The 24,770-nt window shown below is 41.8% G+C and overlaps 4 protein-coding genes across 4 annotated transcripts; 2 read left to right on the plus strand and 2 right to left on the minus strand.

Annotated features, from left to right (window-relative positions):
* The first annotated feature begins 2,762 nt into the window (after positions 1-2,762).
* Positions 2,763-4,952, plus strand: LOC127778340 (uncharacterized). Its single transcript, XM_052304926.1, has 3 exons — positions 2,763-3,388; positions 3,466-3,658; positions 3,745-4,952. The coding sequence occupies exons 1-3, from the start codon at positions 2,984-2,986 to the stop codon at positions 4,329-4,331; spliced, it is 1,185 nt and encodes a 394-aa protein (XP_052160886.1). The 5' UTR covers positions 2,763-2,983; the 3' UTR covers positions 4,332-4,952.
* Positions 4,953-9,739: 4,787 nt separating this feature from the next.
* LOC127780493 (uncharacterized) lies at positions 9,740-15,858 on the plus strand. The gene is made up of 17 exons (XM_052307410.1): positions 9,740-10,206; positions 11,141-11,243; positions 11,373-11,442; positions 11,528-11,566; positions 11,660-11,777; positions 11,870-11,927; positions 12,007-12,071; positions 12,174-12,180; positions 12,257-12,317; positions 12,696-12,755; positions 12,874-12,893; positions 12,981-13,046; positions 13,252-13,419; positions 13,516-13,773; positions 14,263-14,475; positions 15,077-15,348; positions 15,435-15,858. Exons 1-17 carry the CDS (start codon positions 10,103-10,105, stop codon positions 15,574-15,576), a joined length of 1,824 nt encoding a protein of 607 aa, XP_052163370.1. The 5' UTR covers positions 9,740-10,102; the 3' UTR covers positions 15,577-15,858.
* A 92-nt stretch (positions 15,859-15,950) lies between these two features.
* Positions 15,951-17,470, minus strand: LOC127780492 (uncharacterized). The gene is made up of 2 exons (XM_052307409.1): positions 17,174-17,470; positions 15,951-16,314 (listed from the first exon to the last, which is right to left on the minus strand). Exons 1-2 carry the CDS (start codon positions 17,300-17,302, stop codon positions 16,210-16,212), a joined length of 234 nt encoding a protein of 77 aa, XP_052163369.1. The 5' UTR covers positions 17,303-17,470; the 3' UTR covers positions 15,951-16,209.
* Positions 17,471-19,367: 1,897 nt separating this feature from the next.
* Positions 19,368-23,824, minus strand: LOC127779896 (bZIP transcription factor RISBZ1). The gene is made up of 6 exons (XM_052306820.1): positions 23,177-23,824; positions 21,790-21,883; positions 21,421-21,628; positions 20,726-20,801; positions 20,511-20,636; positions 19,368-19,971 (listed from the first exon to the last, which is right to left on the minus strand). The coding sequence occupies exons 1-6, from the start codon at positions 23,597-23,599 to the stop codon at positions 19,588-19,590; spliced, it is 1,311 nt and encodes a 436-aa protein (XP_052162780.1). The 5' UTR covers positions 23,600-23,824; the 3' UTR covers positions 19,368-19,587.
* Between the last annotated feature and the right edge of the window lie 946 nt (positions 23,825-24,770).

Below are 24,770 nucleotides of genomic sequence, written 5' to 3' on the forward strand. Positions count from 1 at the left end.
TATTAAATATCTCAATGCAAATATTTCTTACTTTATCTACTCCCAACATAATTATTTTCTTTTTTATAAACTCTAGTGCAATGATTATTAAAAATAAACTTATTTTGGGATAAATAACAGGAGCTAATAGTAAACTTATTATGAGATGGAGGAACAGGAAGACTAAATTAAACTGAAATGATTGTGCTTTTTTCGAGGAATGATTGTGCGATTTTTAACCATTATTCTAACTGTTAATGTGATTTTCAAAGGTACATTTGAAATGAAGCAGTTATTAACTTATTTATATATCAAAATAGGCAGCGATAGCGTTTTTAGAACACGACAGTTATTACAATATCATAGTATCACGTGAACAACCGTGATGGTTGATATGACCACTAACTTCTATATAGCATCGATATATACATTTTTTATTATTTTGAATAATTTCATATGGTTTGTTTTTTTTTTCATGTTGGATGTTTGGTTCTTACCAACTAGGAACTATCATCAAAATTGAATATACTTATTTTGATTGGTACAAAACTGTCAATGTTTTATATATAAAAGTATTGTACTGTTTTTTTTCTCTGTGTAGCTAATTTTGATATTCATATTAAGTTATGCTATAAATGACATAACAGAGGCTTCCAGTTTTTATAGCAACCCCTCAGTGGCCACTTTTTTTTACCAGGCCTCCAAAGCCACGATTATTAAGGCCCTTTGATTCAAAGGAAATTCATAGGAATTTTAGAGGATTTCATTCATATAGGATTTTTTATTATATAGCCCTTTGAATCAAAGGAATGGATCCTATAGAATCCTATGAAATTCCTATGGATTGTCTTTTCCCATGCAAGTTTTGAAGGAAATTTAACATGAGGTAGAACCTCATGGAAAGAATCCTTTGTGTCTTTATCTCTCCTCGAATTCCTGTGTTTTTCCTGCGGCCCAATCAAACAATCATTCCTATGTTTTTCTTGTGTTTTTCAATCCTCTGTTTTACACTTGCATTCCTGTCAGAATCCTATGTTTTTCATATTCCTCTGTTTTTTCATTCCTGTTATTCAAAGGGGCCCTAAGGGCTTGCTTGTTTGTGTTGTGGCTTATAATTTTAAATTTTAGAACTTTATTTTTAAAATTAAATTAAAGGTTTTGTTTTATAAGTTTATTTTCATTTAGGTTTGACTTTTTTTTAATGAAACACATTACAAACGAAAATGCTCATAATATGTGCACACTCACCTCTATAAATGCACACACACATCCTACTCCTATAAGCACCTTGAGAAGATCGAGTCCAACATGATGAAGTCACCACGGATATCTCGCTGTCGATGGATACGTCGCTTACCACTGACAGAATAATTAGCCGCAAATGTGAGCACCCATGTCAATTTTAGAACTTGAACCCGAGTAGGTTGGTTTCAGAAAAAAAAAAACTAACCAGTTAAATTATACTCACTTCACCTTTTGGGTTTGACTTTTGACCGCATATAGCAGAAAGGCAAAAGCCTTAATTTAAAATTACAATTTTCGTTATTATAGAAAAATATATTGAAAAATACAACCACAGAGTTTATAACTTATTTCTATATATACAGAGAGTAATAATAACATAGTTAAAATGTATACTTGCATGTTTAGGCATGGCGGATAATAAAAATAAAAAATAAAGCCCAAAACCCTATCGAAAAGAACAAGGCAAAATTTACTACAGAATACTCAAAAAAACGTGTAATTAGTTGTGGGACACCGCAAATATGTGAATTGGCTATAGGACATCGCAAAAGAGTGATAATTAGCTACTAGACACTGGAGGCATTATTTTATCATTTCCGGTGGAAACGGAGAGAGGAACAATCGAAAAGGACCAGATTTCCCTATGTGAGCCAAGGATGTCAGCATCTCCACTATTTTCATGTCCTCTTACTCCTGATGAGGCACACCACACGCAATGCGGCGCCGCTGACACCGTCCTTCTCCATCACGCCGGCAGGCTCGTACACAAACGTGGGTAGGGCATCGATGGCGTCGCGGACACTCACATCGTGCCCACTATGCCGCGTCATGCTCTCCGCGCACACCCTCGCCGCCCTCGCCACCGCCTGCGCACAGCGATGCAGCCGCAACCGGCGAGGACGACGACGCCAATGCAAGGCGGTAGGTGCTGCATCGACGAGAAGTGGTGCTATTCCATCGGCTCCTTGCCGTGGCCGCCAGAGCCAGTGCTCGAGGCAGCGGCTGTTGCTCGGCTTGCTCCTCTCACCTTGCTTGTGCCTGGGCTAGAATCTGATGCACCTGCACCGCCGCAGCCCCAGACGGCGGCTTCTTGATGGCATGCGACTCTAACACAAGCAAACGACACGGGGGTATGTTGGTACTTCTAGCGCTCTTTCTCTCTCTGTTTCCACTAGAATAATAAAATAATGCATCAAGTGTCTAGTAGCTAATTACCACTTTTTTACAATATCCTACATCCAATTCACATCTTTGTTGAGTCCCACGGCTAATTACACGTTTTCTGAGGGTCCCGTAGCAAATATTGCCAAAGATGAAAACCACATTTCCATCAGCGCGCGAAATCCCAATCCTACCCCTGCACAATGACATCCACCGAGGGGCAAGCCCGTCATTTCAGCTGCGCCCACGGAGTCCACTTCCCCCTCCTCCCCCACAACGGCAACAATACCGTGAGCCACCCGCCGGGCCCACCTGTCAACGTCCCCTCCACCCACTACGCCACGTCACCCCCCTCCCGCCTTTATAAAACCTCGCGAACAAACTCCTCGTCGTCCCCCCTCCTCCTCGTCGTCGTCGTCTCACCCAACGAACTTTTCCGGCGAACTCCCCGACGAGATCGATGGCCGCCGGCGAACGGCAATCGAACAAGGAGTACTAGGACGCCCTTCTTTGTTGTTTCTTCTCGGCAAGATCAGTTGGTTGGCACCACCTGCCATTCTTGGTTTGGAAGTGTGGGAGGGAGGGGTTCGGTTGGTCGATGCCGTTGCGGTTGCCGTGCGCGATGGAGACGAGGCCACCGCCGGCGGCGGCGGCGGCGCTGGCGCCGGCGAGGGTGTCGAGGTTCCGGAGGCTGCTTGTGCGGGTGTCCGCGGCGCCGGAGCGGGCGGGCGGCGGCGGCGGCGGGGAGGTGAGGGAGAAGGAGGAGAAGGCAGCGGAGATGGAGGTGGGGTCGGTGGGGTTGGACCGGATGGTGCTCAGCTTCATGGAGGATTCCGCCGCCGCCGCCGTGGAGCGGCCCCCGCGTGGCCGCTGCGGCAGCTGCTTCAACGGCGGCGGGGACGGCAGCGACGACGAGGAGTTCGACTTCCTCCCCTCCGACTCCTCCGCCACCGCCGCCGCTTCGGCCGCCGCCGCCGCCGGCGACGCCCTGGACGCGTTAAAGGTATAGGGCCTTTTTCCCCGGCTCGATTGTTGTTTCCAATTGCTCGCCGGAGTGATCAACGCTTTGTGTCGTCGCAGGGCTTGGTGCAGAGCGCGAGCATGGCGGAGAGGAACCTCCTCGCCGACGCGTCGAGGATCGCCGAGAGGTGCCGCAAGGGCGGCAAGAAGAAGGCCGACGTCCGCTGCGCCGTCGCCGACGGCCTCGCCGCCCTCGGCTACGACGCCGCCGTGTGCAAGTCGCGGTGGGACAAGACCCCCTCCTACCCCGCAGGTAAACTAAACCTCGCCCCCAATTCGATGCTGCTGAATCGCCGGCGCTGACCGGCGGCGACGGTGGGCGGCGCAAACCTTGTGCAGGCGAGCACGAGTACATCGACGCGGTGGTGGCGGCGGAGACACGGCTGGTGGTGGAGGTGGACTTCCGGTCGGAGTTCGAGGTGGCGAGGTCGACCAAGGCGTACCGCGCGGCGCTGCAAGCTCTCCCGCCGCTGTTCGTCGGGACGCCGGACCGGCTCGGGCAGATAGTCGCCGTCGTGGCGGAGGCCGCGCGGCAGAGCCTGAGGAAGAAGGGCCTCCACGTCCCGCCATGGCGGAAGCCGGAGTACATGCGCGCCAAGTGGCTCTCCCCGCAAGTCCTCCGCTGCTCCGACAAGCCGCCGCCGCCGCCGCCGTCGCCCCCGCCCACGCCGGTATCGCTCTCCAGCTTCTCCGGCGAGTTCGAGCTACGCTTCGACGCCAAGACCCCACCAAACCTCAGCGCCACCGCCGCCGGCGACGACAACGACAACGACGACGAGGTCGAGGCGAAGAAGATTACGATGGTGGTGTCCCCATCGCCGTGGCGCCCGGTGGAGCCGGAGGCGGCGAGCAAGAAAAGGTCACCGCCGCCGCCGCCGCGGCGCCCCGAGGGGAAGGTGGTGACCGGGCTCGCCGCCGTGCTCTAACCGCGGCGAAGAACTCACTTTACTACACTAGCTAATTAACCAGCTCTCCTCCCTCGCCAATTTTCTCTGTTTTTTTTTCATTTTTCCATCGCCGCTTTGATCCGTCCGAGGCTTAGCTCATGGTGTTTTCTCAGTTTTTTTTTCCGATTTTTTGGAAAAAGACATTTACAGAAAACACCTCCATTTTTCTTTTTTCTTTTTTTATTCTAGAACAAATTTTGGTTTCCACAAAAGGGAAGTGCAAGGAGCAGTAGCTGTGACAGCTTCTAGGCCCCCTATTGTTGAGAAGAGGATGAAAAATGAAAGTATGAACTAGAGATATGCAACATTATCTGGTTGCTTAATCAGATCTTAATCACTACTTGTACTAGCGTGAGTGTATCAGATCACTTGGTATCATCAGAGGCTCAGAGCAGGCAGTAGGAGCAGTATTAAAAAAGATGCAAGTATGGAGTACTACTAGTAGTGATGCATACTTCTAAAAAAACCTGCAGCGTAATTATACTTCACTAACCACTGCTGCGAAAATATTTGGAATTCCAAATTTTCAACCACTTTGCCACAAATTAGATAGAGCAAGTAAACCAACTATAAAACATACATATGTGAAAAAGATAACGAGAAGCGAAAAAAAAAAGAGAGCTATAAATTTATAGTCAAATTATAGACTTCTAAACAATAGACTTTAACATGTTGTTTGTGTACGTGAGAGACTAAATATTAATAGTGTAGTACTACCTCCGTTTTTTAATAGATGACGCCGTTGACTTTTTCTCACATGTTTCATTCGTCTTATTTAAAAAATTTACGAATTATAATTTATTTTGTTATGAGTTATTTTATCACTCATAGTACTTTAAGTGTGATTTATATCTTATATATTTGCATAAAATTTTTAAATAAGACGAATGGTCAAACATGTGAGAAAAAGTTAACGGCGTCATCTATTAAAAAGGGAGTATATATTTGTAGGTAACTAAGGTATTAGCTTACTAGATTAATTATAGATAATTTGAAGCTAATAGTATATTGTATTATTAAACTTGTTCCTAGTCCATATTTGTTCTGGAGTACTCTATTAGTCCTGAAAAAAACCTTCTAGGAGGGTGAATCTGGGTAAAGGGGTAGTCTAGATTCATCCTTCTAAAGGGATCAGGTTGGTTTTTTTACTAGGGAGTAAAGTTTAATCTTCCACTTTGACCATGACAGTTACGCGCGGGTGACGGTTACTTTTGCGAGTGGGGCCCAGGTGTCATACACCGGGGGCAGAGGCAGCGGTGGCCCACGTGGGCCCCACCGGCGGGCGTGCGGGCAGCAGACGAGCCGTGCGGGTGCACTCGTGCCGTCTCGGGAACCGCGCCGGCCGTCCCATGACGATGGCGTGCGTGGCTGCGCCCCCACCAACTCTTTACTCTCTCTCCCTCTCTCTGTGGACTTTTCTCACCTCGGTTTTTTACCACCCATCGGTAAAAAAAAAAAAAGGAAAAAAAACTGTGCTCCGACCGATGCTTCATAATTTGCGATTTCGCGGTTAGAGCAAAATAGCCCACTACTAGCTCCAAATCGTCTATAGCTAATATAATAGTTAATTTATATAATAGTTACTTGCTATACTATTATACCTGGTCCTATCTGTCATACAAACCTTACGTCTTGAAGTTCGTGCTACAGTTGGCTATAGATCTATAGCTCACTGCTCTTATCTTTTTTTATATTTTTAAAATATATTTATACTGGCTATTGTACATGCTCTTAGGTTGAGAAAATTTTACGGTGGCCGAAGAAGAGGCAGGCAGTTTGATCGGCGAATCCAAGGTGTGTGGGGGGTGGTAAAAAGTTAACGCGAGGAACGGTGAAATAAAAACCAACTGTAGTGCTGTTTTGCATTGCGTTGCGCCTCGACCATGGAAGACGAGCTAGCGTGTGCATCGTGCTTGGTAAATTTATGTTAGCTTTGGAAGCAACGATCACGCCTTTACGGTTTGCGAAACACACGCCCGGGGTCCTCGATCTACCTCACCCGCTCCTCAAACTGTTTCTAGCAACAATCATCCAAATCAACTGTTTCTTGACAAGCCGGAGTATGTCAATTCGAGTGCGGGCATAAAAAAGGCGTAAATTAAATAGTATTAGAAAGTTGGCTTAGAAATTCTGATGATGTTCGTTTTTAATCGCATCATTTAATTATAGGTTTGAAAAACATGCCTGTGATAATCCGGTGGTCATTACCAGGGTTCACCGAACCGTCTTGGGTGGGGTTATCGCCACCCCACGGTTTGGTGGTTATTGTAGTAAACCGCACGAAAACTATGAGGGATTGTAGTCCAGTTTCATTTAAAATTTGTGACATAAATATATTAATTTTAGAAGTTATACAACCAATCAGACTAAGGTATATGTATTTATTGGACCCTACAAAGTAGGAATGACAATATTAATGAGGGGCACCATATTCATTTCTTTTCACTACTAATTTATTTAAGAATTGGTAGAAATAAAGTGTTTGTTAGATGAAGTGAGTAAAATAGAAGCAACTTTTATATTTGAATTTTGTGCCAAATACAAGCATTTCATTTTGTACCTATCCCATCAATCATCGTTCATTCAATTTGTTTCTCATATTATCCCTAACCATACTTCCAACTTCAAACGTCTCTTATTTATGTTTTTTTTTCCGGAACACACTATGGACCTAGGTGTTGGATAATGACTCAAATATATTATTAGTCCTAGGCACTAGTTGTTTAATATGTGCCTATATATAAGGGTCACCCTTATACATATAATCCTAAACTATTATAGTTGATTTTTTCCTCTCTACATTAGAGGGGTTTTCCGCGTAAAAATTTGTCTCTTTCGTATTTTTTTTCCTAACACTAATATTTATATGTGTATACATACTACCCTCTATTAGCATCTCCGAACATCATATGTGTTCCGTTATCAGTGGATACGTCTCTATTAAAAAATAATTAACCGCTGATACGAGCATTCCTGTCCAAATCTTTTGTAACCAACCTTAATTAGAACTTCTACAGGTGTTTATGATTTGCCATGAAGGGAGTAGATGCTTGGTCAGTCAGTACCCGTGAAACCATTAAACTCGCTTTTCTGTTGCACTATCGGTGTACCCGTAGTCCTAGTCCAGTACCAGTAACTGCTCCTGTTTTGGACAGATAGCTGTTAATATTCTTTACCCCGCCTGATGTGAATCAGCTTGTACTTGCTGTACTGGCAGCAAGTACGCTGTCCCATTTTCTTAATGTGCATCAGGGGAGTAAATAAAAATAATTAAGGACGAGTCTGGTCATGACTACAGTGCATACTCTCTCAGTAAAAAAAAAGAAAAAAAAAAAGTAAGTCTAGAACTCGATGTGACACATTATAATAGAGTGAATTTACGATGTGTCATATTTAATAATGCTAGATTGGTTTTTAGGGACGGAGGGAGTATATATTACCATGCAAAACTTTTGCATTACTAAGTTTCGATAGCTTTCTTTTTTCAATAAAGCAAACTCATCCTAACTCTACTTTGTAACTTGTAATTGAAACAAGCCGCGCTCGAGGCAACTCGCAAACAACTCATTTGGCTTGGTGGCTTGTGTGGCCTACGTGTATTTGCTCAACAATTATGGTTTTCGAGATTGCTAGGTGTGAATTAATGATAATAGGCAATATATGTACTAATATACCTTTTGAGGCAGAATATACCTTTTGAAGCAGCTGGGCAAGTGTTCTAGTATTTGGAAATGGTCGGTTTATACCGTTATAAAAAAAATTGCAGATGTATGACATATATGCGTCAATCAGTCCTTCTGCCATAAAGTTTCTGAGACTTATTATTGCTTCATATTTAACTTTTTAGCGGCTTTATGTTAAAAAAAATAGTTTATAATAAGTGGTTATAGTTTCTTTAAAATACTAGTAGATACGTCGAGCCCATTTTGTGAGGCCTATATGTCAGTGGGTGGTACCACCACAAGAAACATTCAAATGAGTAAAGAAAATTTATGTGTTATTTCATTATCATTTTTTTTAAAAAAATGCGTGAGCTGACTCGAGAAAGAGAATTGAGCCAAGACAACGGCCGAGCCGGCCAGCCAGAACAACGCAACAAAGGATCTGTTTATATCTCATCTCAAAATTTTACACCCTATATAAAGTATTAAATATACACTAAAAAATAACTAATTGCACAGATTATGAGTAATTTGTGAGACGAATCAATCTTAAACCTAATTGCTATATGATTTAACAATATGGTGCTACAATAAACATTTACTAATAACGGATTAATTAGGCTTAATAATTCATCTCGTGGTTTACTGACGGATTCAGTAATTAGTTTTTTTAATAGTGTTCAAACACCCTATAAAATATCCGATGTGACACGCCAAAACTTTACCATAGATCTATAAACACCCCCAAGACAGATTCTGGTCCTATACTGGGCTTTGAACATATCCAAACTATCAGGCCCACGGCCCATATATCCTTCAAGCCCACAGCCCATTCCACACACATGTCTCGCCCGGCTGACACGTGGCATCAATCAGGCTTCCACAATTTGCACTAATCGCAGATTAGAACAGGAAAAAGCAAACAAAAATAAGTCCATTTTACCCTGAACCCCTAAACTATTTTTTAAGTTCAATTTACCTCTAATACTACTAAAATGGTTTACTTAACATTATGTCTCTTCTTTGTTTTTCTTTATACGAGTAGTATTTTAAACTAAAATTTTTGTAGTGACATAGATGTCAACCACTATCAAAGTTCTAAACTATTTTTTAAAATTCATTTATTACTATTTACTTGAAATTTAAAACTCGGTATTTAATTTAGTCTCATTGCTTCCGATCTATGTAAACAATAATAATAAAATTTGAGAGGTAAGTTATAACACATTTATCAATTACCAAATTTTATGGCAAAATATAACTTATACATGGGGAAAGGAAAAGAAGAAATACCATCAGAGGTGTAAAATAAGAAAAAACCAATACAGTACTACTTTATCCATTTCATATTATAAGTTGTTTGACTTTGTTAATTAGTCAAGATTCTTTAGGTTTTGACCAAGTTTATAGAGAAAATTAGCAATATCCATGACACCAAACTAGTTTTAATAAATTTATCATTAAATATATTTTATTACAATATTTATTTTATATTAAAAATATTGCTATATTTTACTAACAACTCTGTTAAAATTGAAGAATTTTGACTAAAAGAAAAAAATCAAATAAATTATAATATGAAACGGTTGGAATAGTTTAGAAGGTTAAGTGAACTAATGTAATATAAAATAATTTAAGGTGTAAAATGGATTTTCTTTCCAATACTAAAAAACAAGAAAACCTCCATTTGAAACGATGGATTGACGAAATAACGAGAGAAGCCAAGCCAAGCCATCTCCTTCCTCTTGGCCTCCGACCACCTCGCTCGCCTCGCCTCGACGTCTCCTTCCCTCCCGCCTCCAAGCAACCCCTCTCGCCGGAGGAGGAAACCCTCCTCCGCTTCCAATCCCCAAATCCCCATCCGCTATATCAACCCGATCCCCTCCCCGATCGTTCGATCGTTCGATCGATCTCGCCCTCGACTCCAAGCCGACGAGAGGAGTTGAGGAGTTGAGGCCATTTCGGTGCGTGCGCGGCGGGCGGAGGTGATCGGTGGCGTTTCGTTCCGTTGGCGGCGGGCGGAGGTGATTGCTCGCGCGGCGTGGAGCGGTGGGGGGAGGATCCGAGCGGGAGGGAGAGCGCGCGCGGATGGGGTGGCGGAGTCGCGCTTCGGCGGTGGCGGTGCTGTGGATGCTCGCCGCTGTGGTGGCGGTGGCTGCGCTGGATCCTGATCAGGACGAGCTCGAACGCGCGTAAGTGCGATTCACCAGAGGTAGCTTCTGATTGTTTGTTTGTTTTTTTTTCAATCTTATAGCATCAGACTCTGCTTTTGGTTGCATTCTGTTGTTGCCTAGCTTAATGGGGTTGAGATTACATGGAGATTCCGGTGTGCATTTTTCGTGTTCATCTGTCGCACGCGATGCTGTCATGCTGCGAAATTCAAGTTAGTACGGCCGAATTGCGGCTGTTTTTTTTTTTCCTATCTCTTAACGCCACATTGGAAATGGGCACTTGAGATGATTGTGTGGGAAGTGGGATATTGGAGGGGAGCAGGTAGCTGCTGATGCATGGTTGAAATGAGAAACCAAGTGGATTATTCATGTGAGATGTGGAGTAGGTAGCCGGTGTGTTGCTACTTGCATCAACCGGACTAATTGAGCGTGATGGGTAGATACTTTGTTGGTTAATGGATGTCAACTTGCTAAGTTTCACCTACATATGTGGATAATTAAGAAAGGGAAGACACATCTTGAAGATGGAAAATTTTGAAGTAATTAGAGCAATAGCAAACAAAATGATGACACATTCCCACTATTTTCTTAAAAAAAAAACTGAAGCCGCTTTCGTGTCAGCATAGTGTGCCCCAGTTGAACCGGCTTTGGAACTCTCAGATGATCTAACCATATGAAAGGCACCTTCGTAATTGTTTTGATGAAAGATTGTAGACTTGGTTACTTAACAGAATCATCGTAGGTCTGCTTCTTCAACTTAATGCTGAGTGAATGAGAGTACAACATGTATATGGCTGGTACTACTAGCATCATGCAGTAGTTGTGTTTCATTTACTTGTTCATATGGAAAACATCATTTGCTACAACGCTCATATTTATCAAATCAGTGGACTGCAAAGAAAAATTATTGTGGTTTTGGAAGTTCTTTTTTTTTTTAACAAAGGTAGTTGTGCAGGTTTCCAATCGTCGAACCAGATCATGGTCACACTAAACTCCGTCTTGCAAAAGAAGGTTTGGAGGCAATTAAAAGAATCGAAACACCAATAGCTGCTGTCGCTGTATGTTTAAATGGGCTGTAGCTCACATAAATACCTGATAGTTTGCTTTTCCCAACTAATGCCAAGGCACTATATTTATTTCTTTGTCGTGGTGCATGCTGAGTTATATGTCTCTGACTCTCAAATCAGGTTATTGGGCCATATCGATCTGGAAAATCTTTTCTTCTCAATCAGCTTCTCTCCCTAACATGCAATAAAGGTACAATGAGTTCCTGCCTTACATACATACCATGCTCCAGGAAAGAGGATACTTGGAATGATGGATTGATAAATTGGCTCTGCAGGTTTTGGAGTTGGACATATGCGAGATACCAAAACAAAAGGTTTGGTGGTGCCAATGACAACTTTGTAATGTTATCCTAAATGATTCCATATCCTAATTGAAGGATTCTAACACTCTGCTCCACATATTGAAGGTATATGGGTCTGGGGTACTCCCATTGAGTTAGATGTGAATGGCTCCAAAGTTTCTGTCCTTTACCTGGACACTGAGGGATTTGAGAGCATCGGAAAATCAAATGTATATGATGATAGGTTTGTTGCTTATAGATGAAATGCATATTAAATTTGAATTGGAATTTTAAATGGTGAAAAATGGACTGTTAGTTCTTTTGTTTTTGTTGCAGGATATTTGCTCTGGCCACTGTTTTAAGTTCTATCCTTATCTACAATCTTCCAGAGACGGTGTGTTTCTCTGGCTCATGACATGCTCACCTCCATTCTCTCATTTGATAGCTATTAACTTGACTTATCTTGATCATAGATTCGTGAAGCTGATATATCTAGACTCTCATTTGCTGTTGAAATTGCTGAAGAATTCTATGGAAGGTTTGCTTTCTGCCATTCCTATTTGGAGCTTACAATTTACTAAGTGCCTCCTTAATGTTCTAACAAAATTTCCACTTTTCTGTCGGCATTTGTTGACTCCAGAGTGAAGGTAATACTTAACCTTAAGTGTTAGAATTATGTAAACTAGAACCACTATGTCAAAGTTACAGTGCTTGTCTCTGTAGGGGCAAGATGTTGCTTTTGAGCCAGCAAAACTACTGTGGCTTATCCAGAGGGATTTCCTCCGTAAGTTTCTGTTTGCGTTACATATGAACAATTTTATTTTGATAATCAAGTATTCCTTTCAGCATGTTCTGAATACTAGATGAGAATTAGATTTTCATAACAAGAATAGACAATAAATCACAAGTCGGACCATAAAAAGTTCTAATTGCCTTGTATTAATGTTTGTACATTGTGAGGTCGGACTTATGTTGCGGTACAGACTACAGAGGGACTAGTTAATAACTTGATATGTGCTGTATATTAGCAATAGTGGAAATATACAGGTCTCGTGCTTTATTTTGGTCAAATGTCTATTGTTTTGCATTTCACCGTTTGTTGTTGCTGTTTTGTTTTTAGGATATTAAACTTCTTTTAACATTGTTAACTTTCATGAGGCAGAAGGAAAATCTGTCCAGCAAATGGTTGATGAAGCTCTCCAACGGGTGCCTAACAACAATGGTTAGTTCAAGTTACCGTATTAATGGTTTTTATCACGATGATATTTATTTCCTTTCTTTCTTCATGAAACAATTGAAGTGGGGATCTTGAATTAACCTACTTTTGTGTATTGCTGCAGGAGACAAATATATTGATGAGGTACAATTAGTTCGAGCTATATGCTAATAACTGGAAGATATGGCATACTAATTTGTTTGAAGAAACATGGTTTTCATGTTATTTTAGGTCAACCGAATCAGAGACTCTTTGGCATTTATGGGCGATAACAGCACTGCTTTTAGCTTACCCCAGGTTTGTGAAAACATGATCATGGTGGGGGGAAAACATGAGATATGTTTTTTTTAGGGAAAAGTGATTTGTGCATTTAACATCATTACTATCACAATTCATAAAATTTTTGGTATTGAGCTACCTTTTAACATATATGCTCATTTTGATGATTATGTGCTGTGATCTTTACATCACTAAGTTATTACATTATGAACTTTTTTGCCAGCCTCATCTTCAAAGAACAAAGCTATGTGACATGGACGATCAAGAACTGGACCCATTATATATAGAAAGGAGAGATGAGTTGAAGCAAATTGTTACTTCCATGATAAAACCAAAACTTTTGCAGGGTAGAACTCTAAATGGAAAGGAGTTTGTATCTTTCCTAAGGCAGGTAATACCTCTTGGCTTGTTTTTTTTTATGCATCTTAGGCAGGTAATCTTGAAACTCTTGTGAGCTGTTATCTGAAGTTGCTTACCTTTATTTTAGATACTTGAGGCGTTGAATAAAGGTGAAATTCCATCAACAGGATCACTTGTAGAAGTATTCAATAAGGCAATTCTTGAGCGCTGCTTAAAGTTGTATAATGAAAGAATGGAAAGAGTGGGTCTACCAGTATCAGTGGATAAACTTCAGCTGATTCACAATTTGGCAGAAGATGAAGCTAGAAAGCTCTTTGACAAGCAGCATTTTGGTAAACATCATACTACCCGATCCATCCTCAAGCTTGATGAAGAGATGAGAAAGGTTTGCCTGACAATAAATATTCATGCGTGTTTAATGTTGTCTTCCATTTTCAGATAATAAAACGACGTCATTGATGCAATTTTTATGTTGTAATGAATATGAATATGGATTGAAGTATATGTTATAAACATTATATCGAACTGAGATGCTATGGTCTTCAGTTCTTCACATAAGAAACACTTGATTCTTCATATTGTCATAAAATTCTACTATTAATTACTAATAGCCATAAATCAAGTTTGATAGTTCATTGTGTAGTGGTAGTACATCTTTTGTGTAGCAACAAGTTGGATTTCTTTCCATGCCTTTTGTGCTTGGATGCTTTGTTTTGAACACGAACGAATTTTTTTTTTCAGATTTTATAGGGTATCTCTGGTGAGATTCTTACATTTGAAGCATTCCATTTAGGAATAAAACTCGTTTGTTGCTTACAACCTATGCAAAATGGATAATATATCTTCAATGTGTTTAACTGGGTATTCTTTTTAGGTCTTCGGAAACTTTGGTTTTGCCAATGAGTACCAGTCATCGAAGCTGTGCGAAGCAAAGTTTTCAGAGTGTGAAGATAAAATGGAACACCTTCAATCCTTGAAGCTTCCTTCGATGGCAAAATTTAATGCTGGATTTCTTCGCTGTAACCAGAGTTTTGAAATGGAGTGTGTGGGACCTGCCAAGGAAAGCTATGAACGTAGGATGTCAAAGGTCCGTCTCTTTTAACTTGAGACATCTTCTATGATGGGAAAGAACAAATGGATTTTGTACCCACTTAAAATTCAGATCAATTTAGGGATAATGCAGTAATACATGGAGTTGTTAGGTGTATCCAGTTACAAAAGTAGCATATCACTTTTGACTATCAGATTTTGCATCAAGTTTTTCAATACTCCCTCCGTTCCTATATACTAATTATCACCATTGATCAATTCTGTTGCAACTTTGACCAGTAGTTCTTATGACAGAGTAGGTAGTTTTTCTCTGCTACTTATGTGAGCATTTTTAGAAGTCAAATCGAGTCAAGGTTTCATGTAGTAGGTACCATTTCACCCATTATGAATAGCAAAAGGGAAAAGCAGAGATGATTGTCCATATGTAGAATTCGAAAGTAAAACATCTTTATTCACCTTCCTTTCTCTTTTTTTTTTCCTGGTAAATACACCAGCACGTTCTGATATGTTGTAAGTTTTACCTGAAACTCATTTTTTGTCCAATTATGTTCTTTATTACTTGTGTTGTGTATTCCTGCACCAATCTTTCTTGAACTGATATACTCCTTGATGATAACCTTATCTCTGCATGGTCACAGATGCTCGCAAGGTCTCGTGCTCTTTTCATCAAGGAGTACAACAACAAACTATTCAATTGGCTGGTGACGTTCTCCTTGGTCATGATTGTGATTGCGCGCTTTGTGATCAAGTTCTTTTTACTCGAAGTTGCTGCATGGGTGATATTCATCTTCTTAGAGACATACACGAGATTATTCTGGTCGTCAGAATTGTTGTACTACAACCCCATCTGGCACATGATCGTCTCTTCATGGGAAACCATTGTGTATAACCCAGTTCTTGATATTGACAGGCAAGTTTCTTCTCTCTGTGAAGTGCACAACATGAATGTAATCTCTATTTTGCCTTCCTTACTGTTACGATGCTTGTCTTGTGCAGATGGGTGATCCCAATTGTTGTTGTGCTATCATTTTTAGCTGTTTACTGGCGTTGCCTCGGTGTCAGGAAACGAATAGGAAGATCATTGCTTCCTTTGTACAGAGGTTCTTACGGAAGCTCCAGTCGCCCAAGAACAGATTAATCCAGGTCTAGAAATGGTGATGAATGATGCAAATCGCTGGGAAAATCCATGAAAATATCCTTTTGCCGTGTGATGGATAGTGGACGGCAAAAGGATGTTGGCTCTATGCACACGCTGCAAGAAGCTTCTCTTGCAATCCAAGAAGGGAATATTTAGGCTCAGCTCACGTACAGCTCTTAGTCTTACTGACCCACCAAGCAAAGCAAATGCTAACGTATGAATGATAATCAATCTTTGTTCTATATCGAAAAGCTTATAGTAACAAAGAAATATAACCATACTGTATTTCAATGTAAAGATCATTCTTTGTATATTATGGCACACTAGATAATAACAAAGAAGATCTGGTAGTGTACAGGCCAGAGCAGCTGAAATTTCATGAACCATCAGAACAAACCGGTCTCTAAATTTCATGAATCACCAGGGGAACAGAACGAAGTTATTGATGAAGCTACTACTGTGTTTCTTACAGATTTTACATAAGTTGGGTTTATTTCAAATCTTACAGCAACAAGATCATACAGTCACATATTGATAAAAACAGTCAACTGGTCTTCACTTTTCTGAGCTTCCTCTTGGACTCACGGTTTCGTCACAAATAGCGGGAGTCCGAAGTGATCATGGTCCATGTATTTATTGTTGTTGTTGCCTCTTTCGAGCTATCTCGCGAGCCCTTTCACGAAGTTCTTCAGGAGGTGGTGGACGTGGACCTTCGGGAGGATATACCACGTATTCACGCTGCAGTGGAAGAATACAGAGCATTAGCTCAGACTTCTATATATCACCATTGAGAAGCAAAGTGATAGAAACATATAAAATGGGTCACATGAAAATGATTGGCAGATAGATCTTCTCTTTTAATTTTGTGATGCAACAAACATGAAGAAAATGTAAGTATTCATCAGGAAAAAAGAACATCATAACACGATAATCTGTGAATGAACCACACATAAGCAGATATATGCCTACACACCCTCACAACATTAGCATTGCTGCCTACAAATTGAGCAAAGTTTCAGTGGCAGATAAATATGGTCAGTGAGTTGACATGCTTGACACCACAAAACTTAGCTCTCTAAATCGCTTAATAGCAACAGCGCGAACAAGCTACAAACAAAACCCGCACCAGAAAGGGAATAGCCAGCCAACAAGGCATATGCATTGTTCATCAGCACGATTCTGGAAGAATCAGGATCCAATGGCTTCTTCATCTTGCGAAACAGCGTAGGAATGAATTCAAGCTCAAATGTAGATATCTCCGCTTCCGTCTGCAGCGCCATCGGTCACCACCAATGCCAAAATTCAGCTCATGGTCGAGTGCCACTCTCCACTCTCTACTAATGCAATTCTCATTTCTTCCCTCTTCTTAAGATCGAACCCCAAAATGCGCCTAAAATCCTAGCATGAATTTCAATCCTCAAATTGGATAGTGCTACTTTACGCGGTGGTGGGAAGATTGGGATATATGCTACCAAAACCTAATCAAAAGGGGGCAAAATCCTCACCCCCATCCATCGACCAATCCTGATCTTAGAGAGCCGAACAGAAGAGAAGGGGGAATCAAGACGAGAGGGAGAGAGAGAGAGAGAGAGATTACGAGGCCCATGAGCTTCTTGAGGGTCTTGGAGTCGGTGGCGACGAGGTAGGTGAGCGCGACGGGGACGGAGACGTACACCCCGAACTTGGCGATCTCCAGGACCCCCTTCGACGTCCCAATCGACGACATGGCCGGCGCCGGCCGCGAGGAAGAAGAAGAGATCCCCTCTCTCTCTCTCTCTCTCTCCTCCTCACTCCGAACACCTCTCTCCGTCACTCGATGAATCGGCGGCGGCGGTGGCGGCGGCGGCGGCCCGCGGGTTTGCGGAGAGGCGGATTGATTGGTGAGTGTGGGTTCGACGTCACCTGGTTTAGCTGCGGGCGAACGAGGATTAGCGGGGCCAGACAAGTGGGGCCCACATGGCAGTGAGAAGCCCGGACATTTGCATCGTGGACATCAACGTAACTTGAGAAAACTTACAATATGCCACTCCACAGGAGTGCAAAAGATAACATTCCACTCATTAAAGTGCAAAGGATAAAATGTCACTCAATAGGTTATCTTCAGTATATTTTGCCACTTTAGGGAGTTTTGAAACCAAAATGCCCCCACTCTGAAGAGAGAGGGAGAGAGGAGCGACGACGGCCGTGCTCGTCGCCGTCAGGCAGGGCCCGGCCATTTGCACGCCATCAAGATGGCAACACTCGCTCCGGAATCGTCACGTTGGTTGCTGCGTGTGGCTCTGCTTGCCGCTCCACTTGCTGCTCTGCTTCAGAATGCGTGTGGCTCTGCTTGCTGCTCCATTTGCACGCCATCAAGACGCCGTGAGCAGCAAGCGCTTGCACGCGCGCAGGAGGTGCTAGAGGCGGCGAGCGCGCGTGGGTGCCACCGCCTTGTCCTCCTCCTCTCATCAGCAACGCGCCGGCACCGCTCCTTCCCTCCGTCGGCGCCCTCCCCTGGTCGGCGGCGCCGTCCTCCTTCCCCCTGTCGGCGCCCTCCTCTCTCGATTAGCGGTGCTGTCCTCCCCCCCCTCCCCGGGCGGCCGTCCTCCTCCCCTTCTCGCCGCCCACCCCCACGCGCTCGCTGCCCGCCGGCGACGAGTCACGGCCGCCATCGCTCCTTTCTCCCTTCCTCTCTTCACATTAGAGGGTATTTTGGTCTCAAAACTGCTCAAAGTGGCAAAGTATACTAATGATAACGTATTGAGTGGCATTTTATCCTTTGCAATCTTGTGGAGTGGTATATTATCCGTTTTCTCAATCAAACATACCAAATGCCCAGCCCCGGTTTTAGGTGGGCAATCTTTTTTTTTTATGAATTGTTTTTCAATTTAATTTTAGGGGCTTTCCTAGTTGCTTTAGGGCCTATTTGAGGGAGCTTCTAGCTACTGCAGCTTCTCGAAGAATCAGAAGCTCCCCCAAACAATCTAGCTTTTGATCCAGATTCTGATAAGCTGTAGTTGTAGAATCCAGGAAATGAATTAGAAGCCATAAGCTGGAAAACCCAATTTTTCTAGATTCTAAGAAGCTGGCTATCAACCAGCTGCTTCTCAGAATCTTAAGCTCCCCAAGCAAGCCCTAAGGGTTTTCCTAGTTGCTTTTTCACGGCTCTCCTTTTTTCAGTGGTTGCTACTTAGATGTTTTAAGTTTGAGTAAATTTATAGAAAAATTTAGCGATATCTAAAACACCAAATCAATTTTATTAAATCTAATATTGAATATATTTAGATAATATGTTTTGGAAATACTATTATATTTTATATAAATTTTGTCAAACTATAAAAAAAATCAAAACGGCTTATAAAACGGTGGGAGTAAGAAGATAACTAAAGCAAATATATGAATAGACCTATTCCAAAAGAAAATCAAGCTACAAAATTCATTTGTTTTCGACTGTAATCTAAAACTAGGGCCAACAGGGCTCTGACCATTCTAAAACTAAGGTATGGCAAATTTCTGCCATAGGCACTCGGTTTTTTTTCTTTTCAACTTGTATCTTCACTAAGAAATCAACAGGGATATTTAAGATTATTTTTGCACATGTGGACCCAAAATATGTGTATAATAAGCTTTCATAAAAGCTCAGCAATGGCCAATCAACTTATGTTCGTACTAACTTTTTTTTAAAAAAACTATCAAGTAAAATTTGGCAAATTCGATTCTAACAGTTTTAAAAGCTATTTTCGCAACATGCGTTCCAGCCAACAAGTTAAACATTCAAAATGGAGACAAACACAATACCCCATATTCCAACCATTTTTCGCTATATTAAGGGAGACCACCATGTCCCATTGTCCCTCATTTTCTCAATTTGAAACAACAACAGCCGCAGATGTTCCTCAGCAAGTCCAAAATCCATAGAAACTACAGTTTCAGACAAAAACAGCGACAACAACTACTACTACAAAACAGCATTTGCAGGTTGCAAATTTGCACCTCCAAATGCTCTCATCATGTTGTTAGGATATGCTCCTACTACTGAAGCTCCATGTTGACAAGCTCACTTGCATCCATCAGAGACGATCCCCATGCTGTATATCCATTCGAACTTGCGCCGCCACCACAAGCTCCATTCTGAAGATGCTGCAAGCTCGCCATCTGTTGCTGCTGCAGCTGCACTGGATCTGTTGGGTCAATCTTCTCGACAGAATCCACAATCTGGAACGCTGGAGAAACCTGGTGCATGAAGCTGTTAACACCGGCATTGTTAGCGTTGGAGAAGTAGTTCATTGGGTTGTTGTTCTGGATCGGCACAGAAGCATCAGAGTTGACATTGAGGGGAGATTGCATGTCAGGAATGGCCTGGTGAAGTTGTCTAGCCCCTGTAACCATCTTCACACTCTCCTCTGCCATCCTCACCTGCAATCATGTCAAGATGTTAGCTAACCCACATCGCATGGTTCATGAATTTTCAGTGGTGGTCTAGAAGCATATGGCTATAAGATACGACACCGCAGTAGTGTAGTGTAGCTCAGGTTCTTTGTTAAAATTGATTGTGATCCATTGTGTGAATTGGTTATCACCATTCGGCAAGCGATTATTTACACCTGGTACGTTGCAGGAAAAAGAAAAGTAGTTACACCCGGTTGTTTCAAGACAAAACAAGTGAGTCTAATTGTTGCAGGTTATAATAGATGGCAAACAACTTATCCTTCCAATGGAGCAAGAGGACAACATTTGCAATATCTCCTGTACCAAATTTTAAGAACAAATGCTAGAAGTTCGTTTCATTCCAAGAAAATTTGGTATATGTTTGATATGTAGAATATTCCGGTTTTCTACACCATGAAAGATGCACAATACTGACCAGAATCAATGCACATGGATAATTGGATACCTATTTGAAAGAGAGGTTCAGTTCATACAGAGGACTAAAAGGCACTTAAACAGTTGCATACCTTTGCTCTTAGGGCTTCAATGTCTGCCATTAGTACCCTATTGTCAATAGCAGCAGCACTGTACTTCTGATTTGCATCAGCAAGACGCCTCAACAGAGAAGAGTTTTCAACCCTTAATAGTGATACCTGCAATGATTTAGCAACAATTACACTTGTTACTTACATATTCCAAAACTTTGTTGTGCAGTCAAATGGAATAGTGTAAAACACAAAACCTGCTCCTCCAGGTCTTTTAGGCGAGCTGCCTTTCTGCTTCTTGAGCGTCTAGCTGACTCCCGGTTGGATTCCTTCCTGAAATTGGACAAGAACACAAGCTCAAATCTCAAATATCCGGCTGTATTTATTACACAAAAAAAGGCAGACATGAATGTCTGACTGCTGCGAAAAAAAAGACCACAGTAGATAAACTCAATTTTTCATATGTAGAAAAAGCAACTAGACACAACAGGACATGATATTCCCAGCATGTTATGAAAAGCAAGAAGCAAATGCCTCCTAAATTGTTCTAATCATACACGTTGCATTTTTCCTTTTTTGCATGAATAGCTGCTTGCACGGAAACAATAATTATCCTTAATGCACCAGCTTGTAACAAGCATTACCAAAATTTTCAGTCAGGTATATAAAGCATTGAAACACCTAGCAAGCATTAGCTCAAGCATTTCTAAGAAAAAAGTGAGAATGTTGTATATAATCAAATACATCCAGTACAAACATGAAACACCTAGAAAGAAACTAAGGATCCATTATCTTGATAATCTAAAGCATATTACTTAAAAGCTATTTCTAAGAAAAAAGGAAATCAATAGATGTAAAAGTCCCCTAATTTCTAATGCTAATGCTCAGTGTTTACTCTTTGTATGTGTTGAATTGAAAAATAAAAATACACAAGCAAAAGAATACATATTACCTTTTCTTCACTTTATCTTCTTCATCAAGGATCATATTTCCCATTGCCTCTGCATCTCCTTCCATATCATCATCCTCTGATGGTGATGGCTCCCTTGAGGAACCACTCGTAGCTTGCTTGGCATGAGCATCTGTATTTTGATTTACATATGGGCCTGATCCTCCATTTGGGCCAGGACTTAACTTGGTCTGCACTAGTATCCCGTTACCTGAATGTGTCGAAATAGGGGGAAAATCCAATCAGATATATATAATATGAAAACTACATTACGCAAAAATTAGATTTGCTTACAACATTAGAGATTACTCATAAGTCATAACTCATAGGTACTGAGAAGATTTAACTAAGCACATATGCATAATAGAATACCTTCAATGCACTTCTGTGAACTCAGGATGGAACCAACTATACTCAGTGATGTTTTATTGCCTAGAGGACTCTCAGAATGTATTGCACCAGAGGCCTGTGGATGGATGGACATGCCAAAAATTGAAGTCAGAATGCAAAGGGACTTAATAACTATCGGAGCTAAACACACACTCTCATAGTTAATTAGTTCTAATGGCATTATAATCTTATATAGGGAACCGTTTCACATTGTAAACTGAAATCAACTAGCAAAAGCTCAGATCAACATGTTCTGTAGTCATTTGTAAACTGAACCCACATAATGAGTTCAAAGTATGATATCCAATTGCAAAAATTATATACCCCACTTAGAAAACTAACATAAAAAGAAGATATTTGCTCCGGTCCAACAAAAAGTACCTCGAGGTACCGGTACCTCACGGTACCAAATCATTTTCGATCGTTGGATCTAACTAGGCAGGATGTGCATTGTTAGATCCAACGATCGGAAACGATTTGGTACCGTGAGGTACCAGTACCTCGAGGTACTTTTTGTTGGACCGGAGCAAATCTCTAAAAAGAAAGCTCTACTTCCCCATCTACAATCGACTGGTGAGAATTTCTAGGTCCAAATTTACCAGATTCCAATATAACAGTTTCTTTTTTTCTACTAAAATAATTTCATCTTCCAAGGGTATGTGACCTAATAATTCCTTAAAACAACAATAATAAGAAAAGTAATGCAAATATGGTAAAATACAGAATTTCCAAAAAATATTCCATGAATCATACCGCCTAGGACCACCCAAAATAAGTGCAATGACCTATGATCTATACATCATTTTTGCAACATGTAACCAAATTGTTAACTTTGCACTCAAGCAATGCACGGCTCCAACAAGTCACATAAAGTCTCTACACCTCCATGCAATCCTAATCCATATTACTCCTAAATCTATACACGGAAATAATATAAATATTATACCACACCCCGACAATATTAATGTTTGTCTCATCCCACTCTGACAATATTAAAGTATGGATAAGAAGGCACACACGTGAGTAGTGCCTGGGCTTACGATGTGGATATCGACATCAACGCGTGCTCTTATAAAATTAATTTATACTCCCTCCTCATAATATAAGAGATTTAGAGGGATGTGACACATCTAGTACTATGAATCTGGACAGAGAGCCGGTCCAGATTCATAGTAACAGCTAGGATATGTCACATCTATGCTAAATTGCGACCATCTAGCCACAGTAATCACAGGAAATGCCCTAAAAATTGCACTTAATTACGCCACAGCCATCCCATCACCACCACCCCAAATGGTGAACCCACCAGTACAACTGTACAAGCCATGAAGCAAGCAAAGCAAGCAGCGATCGAGATGAGAGAGAGTACCCTCCACATGGCGACGGTGGCGAGGTCCTCGTCCAGCTTCCGCTTCAGCATCGCGTTGTACTCCACGGGGTCCATCGCCGCGCTCGCCGGCGCCGCCGGAAGCGCGGCCGCGGGCATGGGCATCACCCCCACCGCCTCACGATCGCCGTAGCCCCTACTCCCGCGCGCCGCCGCCTCCGCCGCCGCCGCCGGCATCGGGCTAGGGTAAATCGCCGCGCCGTCCGGGCTCGCCGCCGGTGCGGGGACGCCGTCGAGCTCCTCCAGAAACCTCTCGAGGTTCCACCCCGACGGGCACCGCTCCAGCAACCCGCCGCCGCTCACCGCGCCGACGTCATCCACTCCGGCGGCCGCCGCCGGCTGCACCGGCGGCGGCGGAGCCCACAGCGGGTCGGGGATCTCGTCGACGGCGAACACGTGCTCCATTGCGCTCTCGGACGAGTTTGAAATGAATTCGTGAGGGGTTTTCGAACCGAAATCGGGGCGAAATTGAAAACGCTGGAAAAGTTTGGGAGAAATTCGATCAAATGCTTTGGAATTTGATTTCGCGGGAGGAAGCGGAGAGGAGGAGGCTTCGGAGAGAAGGAAATGGTGGGAAAGCTACGGCTACGCAACCCATGGGTTTTTTTTTCTTCTCTTTTTTTTTCCTTTTTTTTTCAATTTTGAACTGAGTTGAGAGGGTGCTCTCCTCTCCTATTTATATAGGTTTGTCCCCTCTTTAGAAGCTTCAAGAAACGTAAAAAGCAAAACAACCCGCACGATCTTGAGTGATAATACCGATATAGATAATTTGGACGTGTTAACAGAGCTTTCAACGGATATAAAGTGAAACCCACACGATCAAAGCGATAACAACGATACGGACGAATACGTTTTTATTAGGAAAAACGGTTAACAGAAAGCGTGCAAGTAAGCTACGATGGTATGGTGTTCCTAGCACAAGCACAGGTGTAGCATAATTTTGACAAGGTTCTATAAAGGCATGGATTTATTTGTTTTTATCTTATCAAAGTTTTTGAGGGAGGGTGTAGATTACGCATCCTTAATTTGACAATGATAATATAAGGACAAATGGCTTTCTACAGAAAAAGAGGAAAAGTATAACAGAAAGGGTAGCAAAGACATTCGTGAATAAGAGTAGTGATGCTACTTAAGAAATGATCCATCTCTATTTACTATGACAAGTGTCTATAGTAATCCAAACTGATTATATCAAACTGACCTAACAATGATATTTCAGTTTGTAACTTTATACCATTGTCCTAAGAAACGTGCCCTACACTTATGGTTATGCTAGCAGCTTATTGACATGTATCATCCATGTTTTCTGCTAACTTTTTCTCCCCCTCCTCTTTACTTGGTTGCTTTCGAGTTTAATTTCAGAAATCACAAGAATGCATAGGTATAATGTGGTTGATTCCATGTGATAATCAAAATGGGGACATGAAATTTAAAAGGGGGAATAAGATCAGCTGAAAGTGCAATATATGTCGCTTAAGCTCCCATTTTGCCACGTCAAGTTTTTAAGTTTCTTGTGTTCTCTAGCATATTTAATACATACTACTTAGTCTTTTAGATATTATTAGTAACACAAGCA

This window comes from Oryza glaberrima, chromosome 7 (assembly GCF_000147395.1).
Source record: "Oryza glaberrima chromosome 7, OglaRS2, whole genome shotgun sequence".
Lineage (NCBI taxonomy): Eukaryota > Viridiplantae > Streptophyta > Magnoliopsida > Poales > Poaceae > Oryza > Oryza glaberrima.